At 36.7% G+C, this 18,455-nt stretch overlaps 1 protein-coding gene across 2 annotated transcripts in view; it reads left to right on the top strand.

The window, feature by feature from the left end:
* Nucleotides 1-18,455, top strand: part of LOC132721654 (transient receptor potential cation channel subfamily A member 1 homolog) — a 53,935-nt gene that overhangs the window by 23,660 nt on the left and 11,820 nt on the right. For both annotated transcript variants that reach the window (XM_060705988.1, XM_060705987.1), the window contains 7 exons: nucleotides 84-259; nucleotides 13,758-13,875; nucleotides 14,089-14,235; nucleotides 14,554-14,754; nucleotides 15,386-15,556; nucleotides 15,799-15,867; nucleotides 16,420-16,647. In XM_060705988.1, coding sequence (XP_060561971.1) covers nucleotides 84-259; nucleotides 13,758-13,875; nucleotides 14,089-14,235; nucleotides 14,554-14,754; nucleotides 15,386-15,556; nucleotides 15,799-15,867; nucleotides 16,420-16,647 — 1,110 coding nt within the window. The remainder of the gene's footprint in view (nucleotides 1-83; nucleotides 260-13,757; nucleotides 13,876-14,088; nucleotides 14,236-14,553; nucleotides 14,755-15,385; nucleotides 15,557-15,798; nucleotides 15,868-16,419; nucleotides 16,648-18,455) is intronic.

The raw sequence follows: 18,455 nt of genomic DNA, 5'->3' as shown, positions 1-18,455 counted from the left end.
ATTTCTTGTTGCACTATTGAAAACAGGTTTGCATATTTTACACGCACATGTTTTTGCCTAGAATATTTACTTAACTATTGCAGGTAAAATCCAAACAGACACAATTGTTGGATCATCCATTGGTAACAGCTCTTCTTAGAAGGAAGTGGATATGGAAAGGTCTTATTTCAACGATCGTTAATTTTCTGCTGTATTTGGCCTTTCTGGTATTGCTTACTGGTTTTGCAATCGATTTGCGAGCTCCATATCAATTCAATAGGTAAGCGTATTATTTATTGTGCATTTACAACAATATGAAACAAAATTTTGAAAATTCATTTACAAATAAAGAATATAAATCGGCACTTGGTCATCTGTAATGATAAGAATACGTGTTCATATAATTATGAAAATCATACAACAGTACAAAAATGTTAAGCATAATGTATTTTAATTAGTTTCCGATAACATGATTGGCTCAAGCTTAACCTATTCCATATATTTGTTTTGGAACCATTTTCTCTGTTTTCATGTATAATATAATTATATGTTTTAGTATATTAAAAACATTTCTATAATAGCATCATATTAGTTTGAAAGCAAAGTGATATACCCAGTTTGACATAATTTTAACTTTGTTTCTGCTAGGGAAAGCTTGATTACTTTAAAAATCTTGTAACGCATTTTTCTTTCAGTTTTTATATCATAAATCTGATGCTCAAATGAAGATTCATCGATAATTTGAGGTTCAAAAAACATTATTTGTAAAGATATTACAGAATTAAATATTTTATGTAAATACAGGAAGATAATTAGAAATTTATTTTCGAAATAGTCTTAGCCAGTTTTTGTTCAAAAGAAAATGATTGCATAAATTTTAACGTTTAATTTAAATGTAAATAAACATTTGCTTTATACAAATAACATAGAATAGATAAAAACAGAATCCCTAAAGAAAGCCCAACACGGCAAAATTGAAAATGTTGCAGGCTCGGTTTGATTGAGCCTGTTCATGGACGGTACTGGAAAGTGCAAGTTACCGTCCACGCCCCCTAGCACCGGCTTAAGCAGAATTCAACATTTAAACATGAAATAGTAAAATTTAGAAACATCCGCAGATGTGTTCATACGGCGGTTATCATGAAACCTTCAATGTGACACTTCCGTGTCATTCCATGAAAAGCGGCGTATGGTCCCCAAGTAATAAAAAGCGTGTGCCCTAAACGAGAAAACAATGGGCGGAACTAAATAAAATGGAATTTTGAAAGAGGATCAGAGGTTATGAAGCCTGCGTATCACAGATAAGACGTCAAAAGACAAATTTAAAAAGCAGGCAACATATCCCAAAGGTGATTCAACATTATTCAAGTAGGAATATTGGAACCACCCAACTAGAAAATGCCGAAAAATTGAAACTAAAAATACCAGAAGCACAACAATAATGTCGTGCTGAACGATCTTTAAGGATCGAAAATATAACATCATTGATTAAATGTACGGGGAGACTTTTTACAGCCGGCACTCGGCACAAATAACACGGATGTGATCATAAAATAGATAAAAAAAGAATCCCTAACGAAAGCCCAACACGGCAAAATTGAAAATGTTGCAGGCTCAGTTTGATTGAGCCTGTTCATGGACGGTACTGGAAAGTGAAAGTTACCGTCCACGCCCCCTAGCACCGGCTTATATTCTTGTATGTTTGGAAATTGTTTTAGAAGAAACATTTTAATTACAGCATACATGATCTTTAAGTTTTCAATGAAATAGGGAATATCAAATCTAAAATTTTGTTTAATCATCCAAATACGGTGGCATAAAAATGACAATTGCACATTTATTTATTACTTACTTATTATTGTTTGATACTTTTTTATTTAGGTTTTCGCACATATTTTAAGTTTTTTGTTTTATACATATTTTTTTAGTTTTGCAAATATATTCCATTTTAGTTTTGCATACATTTTTTTTTCAGTTTTGCATTAATATAATTATATGTTTTTTAGTTTTGCCTACATCTTTTATTTTATTTTTGCATACATATTTTTTCAGTTTTGCATACATATTATTTTTTTTTTAGTTTTGCATACATATTTTACTTTAGTTTTTCGTACATATTTTTAGCCAATAAAGACTGTCGCCTTTACATCTCATAACATCCCATAGTTGAGAATATAACACGATTACAATAGTAGCACAGTGGTTGGTCACCTTTCGGCCCACTTTTGGAATCGGCCAAGTCTGGTTTCGGCCGACCCTTTTTGACCCACTTTTTAAACCATATGTATTTTACATATTTTTTTATATATACATGTATATACTATTAAGGTAGTGTAATATCCCAGGGTCACATCTCTTGCACAAACTTACCTGGTTTGTACTGTTGTAATGTAAAATCCACACTTTGTTTAATTTATCTATTTACTCTCTTTTATTCAATGTTTATTCACAGTAATATTTTTATCATACATAATTCAACATACATAGGCTGTCATAAATGCATAATGAATGTTTGTCTATTTAATATCTGCTGTCTGTTTATTTTCATACTGAAGGTGGTTTCTTAAACTGGAACGAACTTTAAATGTCAGCCTCGTACGTAACACAATTGTATACAGTTTTCGCGAAATATGGAAACATCTCTTTTTATCTTTCTCAGACAAGCTAGTGTTAAACTGTTGATTGTATTTGATAAAGAAATCCTAGAAATGTCTTACCACAGAGCAAAACCACTTTATTAATCATATAATCCCTTTATTTTGTCATTGTTTTTAACAGCACTGTGAATACACCTGTCGTCTTGCAGGCGGCCATTTTGTTACTTTTTTTATATACTGTAAACACGACGAGCACTTGCATAGCAACCCTTCCACAAGAAATTCTGTGGCCCCACAAAAAAAGTCTGTGGAGCGTTCTTTCCACAAGCTTGTGGAATTTGTGGGGACTGTGGCATGATAAATAGCCCCGTCTGCCTTCAGTCGGGGTCTTCCAACTTCGAAATTTTTCATGTTACACCGTATTTGATCGTTCACTGAAATTTGATAGCTTAAAATACTTGACTGAATTTAAAAGGTGTGCATTATTTTTTTAACGTAAAATAAGTAAATTTCTTCTTTGAATTAAAGGAAATATAAATTTTTTCTCTTTATTACATCTGCATAATATTATACTCAATATTTTTTGCATTTTTATTTTATCTTGGGATTGACAGATACGCGTTCATTTTAGTGGTTACGCCCGCGGCTGTCCACCGTGTTTTATGACCTATTTCTATTCTTTAGAATAATTTTTATTTAACGAAATCTTTTCTTTCTTCTTGTTTTTTGTACATGTTTATTAATTGTGAAATAATATTTATCTTGCAATAAATCTGTTGATTCTAGAAATATTGTTTTCCTTCTGCTTAGTTAAGGTGTTTCACAAGATTGTTTTTTTTTAAATAATAATTAAATAGTTGGAAGTCCAAACGTCAAGAAGCGACCAACAGAGCAAGCATTCAAGTCGGCCCTAGTATTTACAGTCACGGTGAGCAGCTGAAACTGTGATTAGCCTACGTTAGAAAAAGTCAACTCGCAGCTCACATTGAAAGGTTGCTAAACACACTGCAAAGTCATATTGAAACAGATCCTGACAGCTCATTTAAAGAGAGATCCTACTAGATCACTGTTAAGGCTCACACCACCAAGCGCGGGGGCGTAACATTTTATGATGGCAGCGGTGGGATCTACTGATTTTCAAGGCTAGATCCAGAAATTCGAACCTGTACTTGGTGCCACCAGAGGGATTCATTCATCACTAACAGACAGCGACAGCATGGAGAGCCCTAGACCTGTCGACAGCGAGGGAGTGATAAGTTTCAAGGATGGTCAGCAGACAGTAGGAGCACAGGCCAGGACGTTTGACTTCGAGACGGCCGACGAAATGTCTGATGTGGCTTCAGTGTTGCTTCGATACAGATGAAGAAAAGTGAACAAGAGAACACCAATGTGAATGCGCCAATAGAAATATCAGCTGTGATGAGTGGGAGTAACAAGCGTATTGCGAGATGTGGTCAAGGAACTGCAAGAGGCTGAAGCAGGCCCCTAACAGGCAAGCAAGTGTTGACGACAGCTCGCAGCGATAAGATGCACGAGGATCCCGTGCGGAACAAGAAGCAGGGGTGTCTTATGGGGTAGAAAGCGGGTATGATGTCCCAAGGAGAGCACCTATAGACTATGGGTTATGGCGATCACTGTGATCAGGCTTACGCAAGAAGACCTTATGTCAATAGTCATAATAGTCATGCAATTAATGTAAAGATTCCTTCTTTTACAGGCAAAGAAGACTGGGCGACGTGGATAAAGCCCGTTTCGAAGCTGTTGCCTACAGGTATGGCTGGGGACGAGAAGAGAGGTTAGACCAGGTTCTGCCTTGAATAGAGGGTCCAGCGAGCGAATTTGTATTCACTCAACTGCCCCAGCTGTCGTTCAGAGCTATGATGACCTGACTGCAGAGCTCAACAGCCGATACAGGAGAATTAGAAAACTGCGCGATCCTTTGCTGCTAAATTCAGCAAACAGAACTCAAGGGAGCGGGGAAACAGTTGAAGAGTAAGCGGCGGACCTGAAGAGGTTGTATGACAAGGCGCATGGCTAAGGGATAGGAGACGAGGGACGAGGCTCTGGTCAGAAGATTCCTTGAATGGGCTCAAGGACGGAAGAGATGAAGTTTTTGATAGAATATCACAAAGAGCCGTCCAACATTGACGAAGCGGTGTGTTCATGTGTAAAACTTTATACAGACCGAGGAAACTGCGAACGTGACGAACTTACAGACATGTGTGTCGTCGCTCTCACAACGGAACGCATGGTGAGCTGGCCAGTGCGAAAGTGTGAACCGTTAAGCTGAATGGAATAATCACTTGAAAACAGGATGAGCTAGAGGCCAGAGATGAATGGTGCTCTGACCCAAAAATTTAGAGAGTTATCTAAGTGGGGTAGTGGCCCAGGAAGCGGAAAAGTACGAACCGATCTAATCAAATCAAACAAAGAGGGATTCGAATCACATTGTCATAAGCATGGGACATTACAGGAATTGCCCAGCAAGAGTGTCTAAAGCTGGAGGGCTTTGGAAGGTGTCGAAAGGCATATCCGCGAAGAAACCTTTAAATTCAATGGAATTCCGACTCTTGGGCTAAAGAGAGGCCGATGTAAAGATAGGGATAGGGCAAATAAACAGAATCAGGGACAGAATTCAGAGAGTATGTAATGTGAAAAGTGAAGCGACTGGATTAAAGAAAGAGATGAATGATGGTGTGGTACGTTAAGGGATGTGTCGAAGGTTTGGCCGGTTGGTGTTCACGGCTTGACACAGGTGCCTCAAGAACCATTTGTCATCTAGGATTTATATATCAATTGGAAAAGGGGGAAGGCCAATGCTAAAAAACTCGGTATGTTTAAAAGGTGCAGGGGATGTTTGAGAATAAGCTTGCGAGAGCTTGCTCTTAAAGCGTGAAATTATAGTAGCTGACATAGAAGATGAGGCGCTTTCTTTGGTTACGACATACTGTTCGTCTGCTGACCTGCTTCTTACAAAAGATTTGGTAGTTCTGAAGGGCCAAAAAGATACCATGGTAAAGAGGAGACTCGACACCTTGAAGACAAAGAAGGTTACCATTGTCAGAGGATGTTGAGGTGCAGGGAAGTCCGAGACAGTGATAGATGTTTATGTAGAAAGAAATGAAGCCGATGATGATGAGACGATGGCTGCATTTCTTGGTCGAGCCGACTGAAGATTTCAAGGATAGGTATCAGTTGATACTGGCATGTACGCTGGTTGACATCAATGGTGCGGCTACTTCAAAGGTGGCATGTTCTTCAATCCGTTTCCTGTCGACGTGAAACTCAGGCAAGATGCCGTGATTAGGTAAAGCTGAAATGGTCGAAAGATAGTGAGTATAGTAACGACCAAGAGTATAGCAGTGAAGCAGAAAACCTAGACAAGGTTAGGCGAATAGAGGTGGTGACTAAAGAGAAGATGGAGCCCGAGATCGGTTTGCCGAAAGGCTGAACCAGAAGATGTACCAAATCATTTAACAGAGCTCTATTAACTGAAGTCAGTGAAAGGTCATGCCAGTGGTGAAGCAAAGATAATTTTCAGGCGTTCAGTGAAACATCAGCACACATTTTCCAAGGACGAATGGGAATTGGATTGACGGTTTTGGTGGAGCATCCAATAAAAACAAATGATGCAGAACCAGTACAAGCAAAGATCTAGGAGAGTACCTCTTGCGTACGCAGATGAAGAGAAGAAGGCGATCGAAGACTTGCTAAAGAAAAATGTTATACGAAAGAGTACGTCACCTTGGGCTAGCCCAATTGTACTCGTAAAGAAGAAAAATCTGGAGCTATAAGACCCCCCCTTTCGTCGATTATGCGAAGAGTTAATGAATTAATGAAACAGGATGGATTCCCACTACCAAGATTGAAGACTGCCTTGATTCCGTGGCCGGTGCCAGTTTGTTCAGTGCAGCTTTGATCTTTACCAGCGGGTACTTCCAGATACCTCTCAAACAGGAAGATATTCCAAAAAGCGCCTTCGTCTGTAAATTTGGGCAGTTCGATGATGACACGTATGCCGTTCGGGCTTAATAATAGCAGCAGTACATTTCAAAGAATGATTGAGTCTGGCACTTGCAGGGTCTTCAATGGGAAACGTGCTTGGTCTATATCGACGATATAATAGTTTATGGGGCAAAATTTAACCGTACACCTACAAAGAGTTGATAAAGTACTGAACCGAATACGAAGCCGCTGGATTTAAAATTGCGTCTTGATTAAATGTCCATCTTTTGCGAACTGAAGTGTTTTCCTAGGTCACATTGTCTCTAAAGATGGCGTCAGGCCTGATCCTGTCGAATATCTCTAAAATTGTAGATTTAGCCGAGACCATGTACACCAAAACAAGTGAAGCAATTGTCGCTACTGGCTCATGCCTTGGTAAGCCCTGGTGTAATGGGATACCCACTGAATGATGGTGGTACATTCATCCTTGATGTGGATTGCTTCCGGGGTTGGATCGATTCGGTGCTGGCTCAAGTGCAAGAGGGGCGCGAAAGAGTTATTGCGTATGCGAGCAGAGGATTGAATAAAGCAGAGCGCAACTACTGTATTACCGAGAAGGAGCTTCTAGCAGTAGTCTTCTTTTGTTTAATACTTCCGGCAGTACCTACTAGGGAGACGGTTCCTGGTTCGAACCGATCATCAGGCCCTGGTTTTGTTGTTCAGTCTTAAGGGCCAAATGGAAATAGCAAGTGGCTCGAACATAATGATGCCTCGACTTGCAATGAGTAGACCGGAGGTAAGAAACAACGCAGTGATCACTGTCTGAGATGTGAAAAACCTGAGATGAGTCAATGTAGCGAAGTCGACACAAGCGGCATTGAAGTGTGGTCAATGTGCAGAATTGCCAAAGAAGGGCGGAGCTTATATGGCGCATGCGAATGGGTGTTGGTGTGATGGGTATGAAGATGGTGAAAGTGTGCGGTTTGTGGAAGCTTGAATCAAGCTAAGTACAAGTAAAGGGCGCGTACGAGAAATCGCCGTGCTTTAAGAATGCGCTTCATGCAATAGAGATGTCAGAAAACAAGGGAGGACCCAAGATAGTCAATTGTGTCGAGCATAGAGAAGTGAAGACTAAACAGCTTGTTGTATGGAAAGAGAAAGTCACACAACAGTAACTGGGTTACTATGGGGACTCACTTTTTATCAGGACAAGGTGTTATATGGCAATTTAAAAAAGAAGAATGGACGGACAAGTTATGAGCAAGTAGTGTGTGCCGAAGTGTTTGAGAAAGGACATCTTGAGTCAAAATGCAATGATAGTATCCTTGCAGGCCACTTAGGTACTGAAGAAGACGAAACATTAGAATCAGTCAAACCTTCTACTGGTTATGGTCCTAGGAAAGGCGAGGTCGACCTGTGGATGCGTGCGAATCCGACAAGGTAATACAGAAGCCTCCAAGAGGTCAATGGACACTTACAAAGCGGTGTTCCATGGGACACGCTCGCTATTGATTATCTCGGATCTTTGCCTTTTGACTGAAAATGGAATATAAGTATGATAATGGTTCTTAATGATATTTCACAAAAATTTGAAGTCTTGGCGTCCCTACATCAACTGTCTGAAGATGTGCATTGAGAATCCCTAATGAGTTTGTCTTCACGTTTGGGGACACCATTAAAAATTAACAACTGATCAAGGTCCAAACCTTGAGAGTAATGTTTTTCAAGAACTGTGTTCTTTTATTTCAGGTAAAAAGAGCCGCACGAGTCCAGAAATCCAAAATGTAATGGTCAGATTGAACGATATAATAAAGACGTTTACTGAAAATAAGTAAAGGCTATCTTATCGACCAAATCCGAATGGGACCTCTTCTTGGATGTATAGTAGGGGGCATACAGACCAAATGAGACCACCAAACTCACGCCGAAACATGATGTGCAATTGGTCGAAGAGGTGAGACTGTCCTGGTGATCTGGTGTAACAAGACGAAAGAAGATGATAGTGTGCCATCGTATCGCCCATTTATGGAAGCTATCAAGAGCGTCATGCTTCGGGCCCATGAAGTTGCGAGAAAACATCTCAAGGCTAGTGCAAGCGTAGCAAAGACCTGTACGATACTAAAATGTCGTTCGTAAACTAGCAAAGTAGGCGACATTGTTTGGTTGTTGCATGAGTCGAGAACTGTCGGTATATCTCCGAAACTCGAGAAAAGGTACGATGGACCATACATCATTGTAAAGAAAATGTCACTTATAAATTTTGTGGTGCTAACGAACCTTTTGGGGCACTTTGTGTTAATACATCATGATGAGTTGAAAATGTGGGCCCGTAAAATTGCAAAACGTATAACACAATAAATAAACAGAATTGTCATTGCTTTTGTCCATCATTTCCTTGCGCTTAAAACAAAAACGTTAGAAATCGACCGAGAGTTAAGTTTGATGGACGCCGTGGAGTAAACGTACTGAGGAAAACCGTGCGAAAATTTTTGTCGATGTTGGCGTGCCGAGTACCATTTTCTGTCAATTCCCTGAAGTAGGTGATAAGAGCAAGTACTTATCATCTCCTATCTCTTATTGTTTCAGGAAGTCATGGACAACAGAACACCTAAGAGGAAGATGTTTTCGTGCGCTCACTGTGGAGGGCCCCTCCTTGCGTGGGTTCCCTGTGTGTGTGTGGCGGCGGTAATCGGGGTAATAGCCGTCCATTGAAGCCATTATGGCGCTTGAACCAACGCCGTACTATGTTAATGTGTAGTTTGATTGCACTAGCAGGACAGCTCAACGGGCACGTACTGTATAAAGGCAGCACCATGCGGCTATGGCGATTTCAGGTGAGCACTCGCTATTTTTGTGCCAACCCAATGCCAGACTATGAGGGGTGACTATCGCTGTGTGACATCTGAAAGCAGGACAGTCAGTCCATCTCAGCCGACCAGAGCCAAGCGACAGCAACTCCAAAGGGTGGAACTGAAGCTAATCAAGTAAGTTTGTCACCGAACAGTGTTGCCTCACCTTGCAATCCAAAATCGCCAGCCATGCGCTGCCCTCCATATGATCTTCTAGCCAGGTATGAAAGTCAGAGTCTAATGCCTTCATTAGCAGTTTGCTTGACATGCCGTCGACGTCAACCGGTGCCGGAACTGGGAGGCCTCTACAGCAAACTACGCCGACAGCTGAAACTGGTTCAGCAACTAACAGGCCTACACCCATAGTGCCAAAGTCGCCGCAGCTGCGAATTCCTGACCTGCCAGTAAATAGATGTAGGTCCCACACGCCAGCCCTATCCAACAGGTCAGCTTTTTCGCCACTTACGACGCCTGACGTTTAAGTCGCAGGACTTCCAACAACATGGATGAGAATATTATGCCCCAGTTGCTTGGTGACCTTGCGGATGAGAAAGATATCTCCTTCCAACCTAACCAAGTCGTCCAACAAGAACCACCTAGAACGACAGTGAGACAGCGACCGCAGAAGAACCAGAGCAGCTCCAATCTCCATAGTGAATTCTTGGCTCCCCTCAATGCAGTCTGGGGCACTGTTGAGAAGACGAGGAGGTAAGCATTGGGAAATGATTTCGTTGCGTAGATGTCGATGGACGGGCCAAAAGCCCACGTTCACAGTCATTGAAGCTTGGGGACAATCAGTTTGCGTCAGGTAAGCAGATAGCGTTGACAGACTCACAGATGAAGAAAGACGCTTGCGCGCAGTCGCGAAATCGAACAGGGAATCAGACAAACAACGACCGAGGGAAGGTACGAAGACAAGAGACGAGACCTGATCGTAATCACAAAAAAGAACAGTTTCGTACAGAAAAATGAATATTTGGTAATTATTATATTATGTAAAATAATGTTAATTTAAAATTTACGACATGTTAAAATTTAGACGATCATTATTGTGTTTATGATTTCTACTTATCAAGTGTTTCATTAGATTGAATCAATTTTAAGCACAAAGGAATTGATTACTTGTTATCTCTCAATTGATATTTAAAAAATATCTTCGTATGTAATTTAGATAGAAAATTTAACCCTGTCTCTACCCGCACTGTAATTATATATGCTATATGGCTAATGCTTCGATATATGTTTGCTAGCGAATAAATTTATAGTATTGACATGATTCTAAGAATTTGTTCTAACTTTAACCACGTTGTTTGTAATAACAGAAATAGCTTGTAAAATCATATGATACTTACAGGACCAAGTAAACCAATCATAGTTGACAGTTGGAATGGAAGAGTTTGCTTAAGGTGCAGGGGTAATGTAATACCAGGGTCACATCTCCTGCACAAACTTACCTGATTTGTACTGTTGTAATGTAAAATCCACACTTTGTTTAATTTATCTATTTACTCTCTTTTATTCAATGTTTATTCACAGTAATATTTTTATGAGGATGATGAGAGTTTCTCATAATTCAACATACAGAGGCTGTCATAAATGCATAATGAATGTTTGTCTATTTAATATCTGCTGTCTGTTTATTTTCATACTGTAAATGGTTTCTTAAACTGGAACTTTAAATGTCAGCCTCGTACGTAACACAATTGTATACAGTTTTCGCGAAATATGGAAACATCTCTTTTTATCTTTCTCAGACAAGCTAGTGTTAAACTGTTGATTGTATTTGATAAAGAAATCCTAGAAATGTCTTACCACAGAGCAAAACCACTTTATTAATCATATAATCCCTTTATTTTGTCATTGTTTTTAACAGCACTGTGAATACACCTGTCGTCTTGCAGGCGGCCATTTTGTTACTTTTTTTATATACTGTAAACACGACGAGCACTTGCATAGCAACCCTGGATGCTGTATCTTTATATGATAACGTTTAAACTCAACTTTTATGATGTTCCATTTAATTACTGGCAGGAAACGTAAAATGAGGTTTTATGTATTCTAAACTTATTTTTTCTTTCTTCCACAAGAAAAATCTGTGGAACCCACAAAAAAGACTGTGGGATGACTTTCCCACGAAAAATACTGTGGAGCGTTCCTTCCACAAGAAATTCTGTGGGCCCCACAAAAAAGTCTGTGGAGCGTTCTTTCCACAAGCTGTGGAATTTGTGGGGACTGTGGCATATAAAATAGCCCCGTCTGCCTTCAGTCGGGTCTTCCAACTTCGAAATGTTCATGTACACCGTGTTTTGATCGTTCACTTGAAATTTGATAGCTTAAAATACTTGACTGAATTTAAAAGGTGTGCATTATTTTTTTTAACGTAAAAAACAAGTAAATTTCTTCTTTGACTTAAAGGAAATATAAATTTTTCTCTTTATTACATCTGCATATACTTAATATTTTTTGCATTTTTATTTTATCTTGGGAATTGACAGATACGCGTCATTTTAGTGGTTACGCCGCGGCTGTCCACCGTGTTTTATGACATATTTCTATTCTTAGAATATTTTATTTAACGAAATTTTTCTTTCTTCTTGTTTTTTGTACATGTTCATAAATTGTGAAATAATATTTATCTTGCAATAAATTTGTTGATTTTAGAAATATTGTTTTCCTTTTGCTTAGTTAAGGTGTTTCCCAAGATTGTTTTTTTTTTTTTTTTTAAATAATAATTAAATAGTTGGAAGTCCAAACGTCAAGAAGCGACCAACCGAGCAAGCATTCAAGTCGGACCTAGTATTTACAGTCACGGTGAGCAGCTGAAACTGTGATCAGCCTACGTAAAAAAAAGTCAACTTCCAGCTCACATTGATAGGTTGCTAAACAGACTGCAAGTCATATTGAAACAGATCCTGACAGTTCATTTAAAGAGAGATCATACTAGATCACTGTTAAGGCTCACACCACCAAGCGCGGTGCGTAACAGTAGTGTCTATAAGGAAAGGGATTGTGATTGTTGATTAGTTATCATTCTATAAATATGCACGACTCAACCCCACCCCCTGAGAATAGCGGGTGGGGGCATTGATTTTAAACCAAGCCGACTGCTGGTATTTGCCCAGAGGGGGATACGCAGACAATAAGATATCTGCCTTATGCCTCGGAACAACGCAAACGTCAAAACACGGTTCTGTTTTAACCCGCACTCCCCGGGGGGGGGGGCGAGGGAGGTGGTTACAAATGACTGGTGTATTACAATAATGCAGAATAAAAGATCTTAATAGGTCTTTATAATCCCACTGGTTTAGAAAAAATGCTTTAAACTTTGAAAGATTTTTATGAAACTTAGATCAATTGTTAAGATTATGTGCAGAACTGATATGCCAGGTGTGCCGGCTCAAGGTCGGGGTCTTATCTACAGGTCAAAGGATTCTAACTTGGATTTCATGTCCGCTCCTTAATTCCAAAACCCCGTGAAGGATTTCCATGCACTTTGTGTCAAATGTTAAGCACATCAAGACCATATGCAGAACCTTTCTTTGGGTTACCACGGACTACATATATACTAAAAAGTTTGTACCTCCAAAAAAAAATATTGTTATTTACAAATGGCGTTTGCAAATGGGGTACTGTAATTTACAGATGGCGAAGTGTTTGAAAATGGTGTTTTACAAATGGCGTAACTATCCAAACGTCTATATTCAACTATGGACTGTTATGTGATGTTAAGGCTGTTTAAATTGGCCTAAAATATGCACGAGAAACTAAAATAAAATGAATGCAAAGCTAAATTGAAATATGTATGCAGAACTAAAATAAAATATGTATCGAAACTAAAAATGTTTGTAAGAAAAAATAACAAAAGATATGTAAGCAAAACTTTAAAAAAGTATGTACGAAAAACTAAAATGAAATATGTATGCAAAACCAAAGTAAAATATGTACTATGCAAAACTGAAAAAAATAAGTACGAAAAACAAAACAAAAATTGTACGTAAAACAAAACAAAATAAGTAAGAAAAACAAAACAAAACATAAGCATCGAAACAAAAAAAATGCAACTGTCACTTTTAGGCCACCGTACCCAGCACTGTTTTGTTCAATACTGTCTTACAACACTGACCTACAACTAGATAAATGGCCGTGGGCGAGTCGTAAAACGAGACAAATACGATTCCTGTATCATATTTAACGCTGTTAAATTCAGATACTATTGAATATCAATTTTATAAGTATATTTTCTCTCTCTTTGGATTAGGGCGTTAATTTATATATAGCATAGTATAGTATAGAAAGTAATTTTTGCGATACGGTACACATTTAAACTTAGAATGTTTTTTTTTGTTGTTGTTTCTATCATGAATATAATCTACATATTGCAATAAAGTTCACCATCTTACACTGATGTTAACTGGCCAGTGTTTGGAAATGAGAAAATTCCAAAGTTTGCAAAGATCGCACAACCCGGAATCCTCATCACGGCTGTTGTAGTTATCTTGATTGAGGTAACATAAATTTTGTCTGGTTTCGTTTTCTGATTTATTTTTAAATTTCGATTTAATATTCGCCATTCTCTTGATGTTAACATTTATGCTTATTGACTGGGAACCTCAATTTTGTATTGGAACTAGTTGAATTTTTAATTCACTTTTTGTAACATTTTTATACGCCGAAAGAAATACTGTACTTATTCTTCTTCATTTTCCTATATTTTACAGTTTATCGAATTGAAAGAAATGTTCTCTGGTAAGGTGTGGTTATATCTGAAAGAAATAGAAAATATCGTACAATGGATAACATGCATTACTGCATTTATTTTTGCGTGGAATATAAATGGAAGTGACAACGGTGTTGGATACATGACGGTATGTTTAATTGCTACATAATTATGTCAATTATAAAAAATAAACGAAATCGATTATTATATATTTTGATATTGTCTGTCTGTAATTAAAAAAGTTACTCTAACTTAATATCTTCATTTGATTTGATTCAAGTACATAAATGTCTGATGTTTTAATTCTGAAAATTTCAAAGGCAGTCAGTCACCTTCCAATTTCTGTACCTTTCATGTTGTTTTATTTCAACCTGAGAATTAGAATAATTATGAGTGGTTTAATGTAATTGTAATGCATTTTAAATTCATTTTTTTATATTCTATCGCCCAATCGAAATATTTACAGCCATTTCAATGGATTTGTGGGACGATCTCTGTGTTCTTTGCTTGGACCAATATGTTATTCATCATCCAGAAATTTGACTGGATTGGAATATATGTTGTAATGTTGAAACGAATCATCAAGATGTTTACAAAGTTCTTTCTTGTCTTTTCACTTCTGATTGTAGCATTTGCTATCACCTTCCACTGTTTGTTTCAAAACCAGGTAAGTTGACAAAATGATAGGTATCAATGGACGATAACTCTTTTTATCTAAATAACAGGGTTTTGCAAATATTTCATTTTAAACGGCATTCAAGTCATGTATATATCTAAATCTAAGAAAAATATAAAGGTTCATCCACATGTTTGAAAAAATATCATTTGATTTTTTATGTTTAAAGTTTTTTCGGACAACTTCTCTTATCTTACTACTGCAATTTATATGAAATGTTTCAGGATTACGGGCCCGTTGATGATTTTGTTGAATCCCTTGCTTGACAGTTTCTTCGACATGCTACAAATTAATTTCGACATATAGAAAATTACTGTCAAATCGCCCCTCAATGAAACTGCTTAAATGGTCATATTCAGGCGACACATGTGATCGCCAATCGCTCTTGTTTAAAAAAAAATTAAATAATAGTGATTTTTGTATTTTCCGTACTATTTGCAGTTCGGTAAGGTATTAACGATAGTAAATATGTTTTTTAACTCAAGAAAATGAATAGTGTGTGATATGTTTAATAATTAAACTTGAATGAAGTATTTAAGGCAACCCTCGTACATGTAACAAAGCTAATTTTTCCTTATGATTGATGAATGTCCTTTATTAACAGTGTCTATCTACATTTTAGCAACATTTTAGTACATTTTGGATATCGTTGATGAAAACTACTTCAATGATGATTGGTGGTCCGGACTTCGTCACCATTTTCTTGGATGAAACAGCGCATTATGATATAATTAGCTATGTATTTTTCTACGGCTTCATGTTGCTGATGGCCATTGTTGTCATCAATTTACTGGTAAATTATTAGAAATAGCTTATAATAATTAGATTAATCAACACATTGCAAATGTCCTTACACATTATTCATCCATTAAGTATATTTTAGTAATAATTATGTTCTACTGGTCGTTTCTCTTGTCCTACTACTTTTCATGTTCATAACATGATATTCATTTATCAACGATTTGGAAAAGAAAAACAATGAACAGAATCAAAATTTATGTGTTTATGTAAATATCATTTTACATTTATTTTAAGGTTGGCTTGGCAGTAAGCAATATACAAGAATTCCAGAAAAAGGCTGATCATGCTAAAAAACGAATGCAGGTAAAATATTTTACTGATAAGTGTGAAAAAAGATCACGTTTATAATTTAATCTTGACAATGGCATATTAATGTTATTTAATTATTAAAAAAAAGATAAGACTATGCTATGTAAAGTAATTCCTTTGGAAGCATAAAAGAAACAACGACCTTACAACAGTTTGCATCTCAATTTTTCATGCATAACGTAAGAAGATTGAAAACAATGAAGGAGCGTATCTTTACAGCCAAATATTGTGTTCAAGTTGAGCTTTCTTATCTGAAAGTTTTGGTCTCTATTGCATAATTATATTGTTGTTGTTGTTGTTGTTGATGTTGTTGTTTATGTACTTGCTTCTGTTGCTTCGTAATATATACATTGTATTGATAAAATATTCACTGGAAAAATTTTCTTTGTAAAATATGGAATATATTTTTGATATATTCTTTTAAACGGCTTAAGAATTACGATTCTTTGTTTCATTCATTCATTCATCAGACTTAGTCAAATAGGAAAAAAACGATGTATCTGTGTTGTCACTCATGTTGCATATTCCTTGTTGAAACTATTACAGGTAAAATTCACTCTAGAGTTAGAAGGAATAGCTACCCGCAGAATTAAATGGCTGAAAAAGTTTACCTCCAAATTTAAATGTCTGAAAAAGTTAATGAGTAAATTACAAAGAAAACCAGAGAAAACAGAGACGTTTTGTCCAAAGAAACAGGACTGGTTAAGTAGGAAGTATGCAGAATCTTGGAAATTAAGTGAACGCCACATAACTGCAGCAATGAATACGGAAAAGGTACGCATGCCGATTTAGACTTAATCTATTTTGCTTTAAACACATTTTCTATCGGACAAATAAGATATTTATTGAAATATTATATTAAATAAGAAATAAGCATTATAGAAATTATAATTATAAATTAGATATTGTGATGGCATGTTGTTCCTAGTCGTTATCAACATCGTTTATTAAACAAACCCTCTTCCTTAATCCAATATAGAACTTAAAACACTAATTATACTTAAATGATCAAGACTCTACTAAATTTATTTATCACATACCCGATTTTGCGACTCCGCAAAAATGGTATTGCGCGGCCATGCATATATTTCGACGTCGCGTCATTTGCGTTATCCAATTATAGTACATGTATAAAGACGCGCAAAATAATATATTATAATTAAAAGCATGTTTATGAAAAATTACTCTTCTGCATTTTTAACAGTCTTTATTTTGGGTAAATGTGATAAATAGAATAAAATGAATAGAATGTTATATTCGTGTAGGTTCATTACAGAAACTCTCGTTGAATTAAATACAGAAGCTCGCATTATTCAACTCGTTCAATAAATGCAGAACCTACATGCAATTTCCTCTATATAGGTAATAAAAAGCTCAATCTTTGGAAATAAAATATTTTTCAAGAAAACTTTCTCTCTGAAACTATAAATCATAGGTCTAATTTATTTTTACATGCAGTACCATCTTGTGGTTCCTTAAAAAGATTGTATGAATAACAGATTGGTGCAAAAAAAATTAGCTCCGCCCTTAGCTTACAAAATCACCGTAGTATCTGTGATCAAAGTTCAGACATTTGGCGTTGAAGCCACACCTTTAAATTATCTATGGAAGCCGTTTTCTTTTTTACTTATCATATGTACTAAAGAAGATTAATAGACGGTATTCACGACTCTTTTTTTTTAATTCAAAAACGAGGCTCTGAACGCTGGAGATTTCCTATACCAATAATTTTGTCATGGAATCCTCAAAGCGAACTGACATGTACGAATAATTTATCAATTGTTTAAGACATTTCAGTGAGTGACGTTGTAAAATAAAACACTCTAAAGTTGCAACTATACACCTTGACAAAGACTACAAGCATTTTTTCATTGATTGTTTGAGCATAATATTGAAGGTAAAAATGTTTAAGAAAAAGAAACTAAGACTTGTTAAAAGGGTCCCACTGGTGTACGTCTGGTAGTAGTAACTTTTATACGCAAAATGTTTGCAGGGCCTGCAGAACATAAACCAAAATTCGTTTCAACCTAAATGATCAGATAACCAAGAAAATCAAGATGGCGTCCAAGATGGCCGCCTTAATTGTGCAAAAACACTTATTATCATTATATGGCCTACTTTTTCTTCATAGATGTCTATGTTGTTGTTTTTTTAGACATATACATACGATAGAAAATACATATTTTTAAATGAGAAATGTAAAATATGTAAAAGGATTTCATAAAAAAGTGCAAAAAAGTGACTTAGAAATAAAATTTGATTCTAATTTTGCATTTTCATGACAACAAATTTGAATGCTAATTCCCATTTTTTACTTTTGTGCTCTTTACATTGATACCTTGTTTTTTTTTTGTTTATGGACACTTCCATTTGGCGTATTATAATTTTTAAACGAGTGCTTAAGTTAAATTCAGATATTACACCGCTAAAATTTCGTTTATTTTTGATAATTCTTTAATCAAAGGTGTAACATGAGTAGATAGAGTGTTATAAAATTTCGACACCTCATGTGTATTTTACACTGCTTTCACCTCGAAGCTTTGTCAACATTTCAGATACGTCTTGATGCATTTCATTTTTGT

Source organism: Ruditapes philippinarum, unplaced genomic scaffold (assembly GCF_026571515.1).
Source record: "Ruditapes philippinarum isolate M1 unplaced genomic scaffold, ASM2657151v2 ctg2443_1_1_1_1, whole genome shotgun sequence".
In the NCBI taxonomy this organism is placed as follows: Eukaryota; Metazoa; Mollusca; class Bivalvia; order Venerida; family Veneridae; genus Ruditapes; species Ruditapes philippinarum.
The sequence above is the reverse complement of the archived record's forward strand: the minus strand, read 5'-3'. Positions and strand labels throughout refer to the sequence as shown.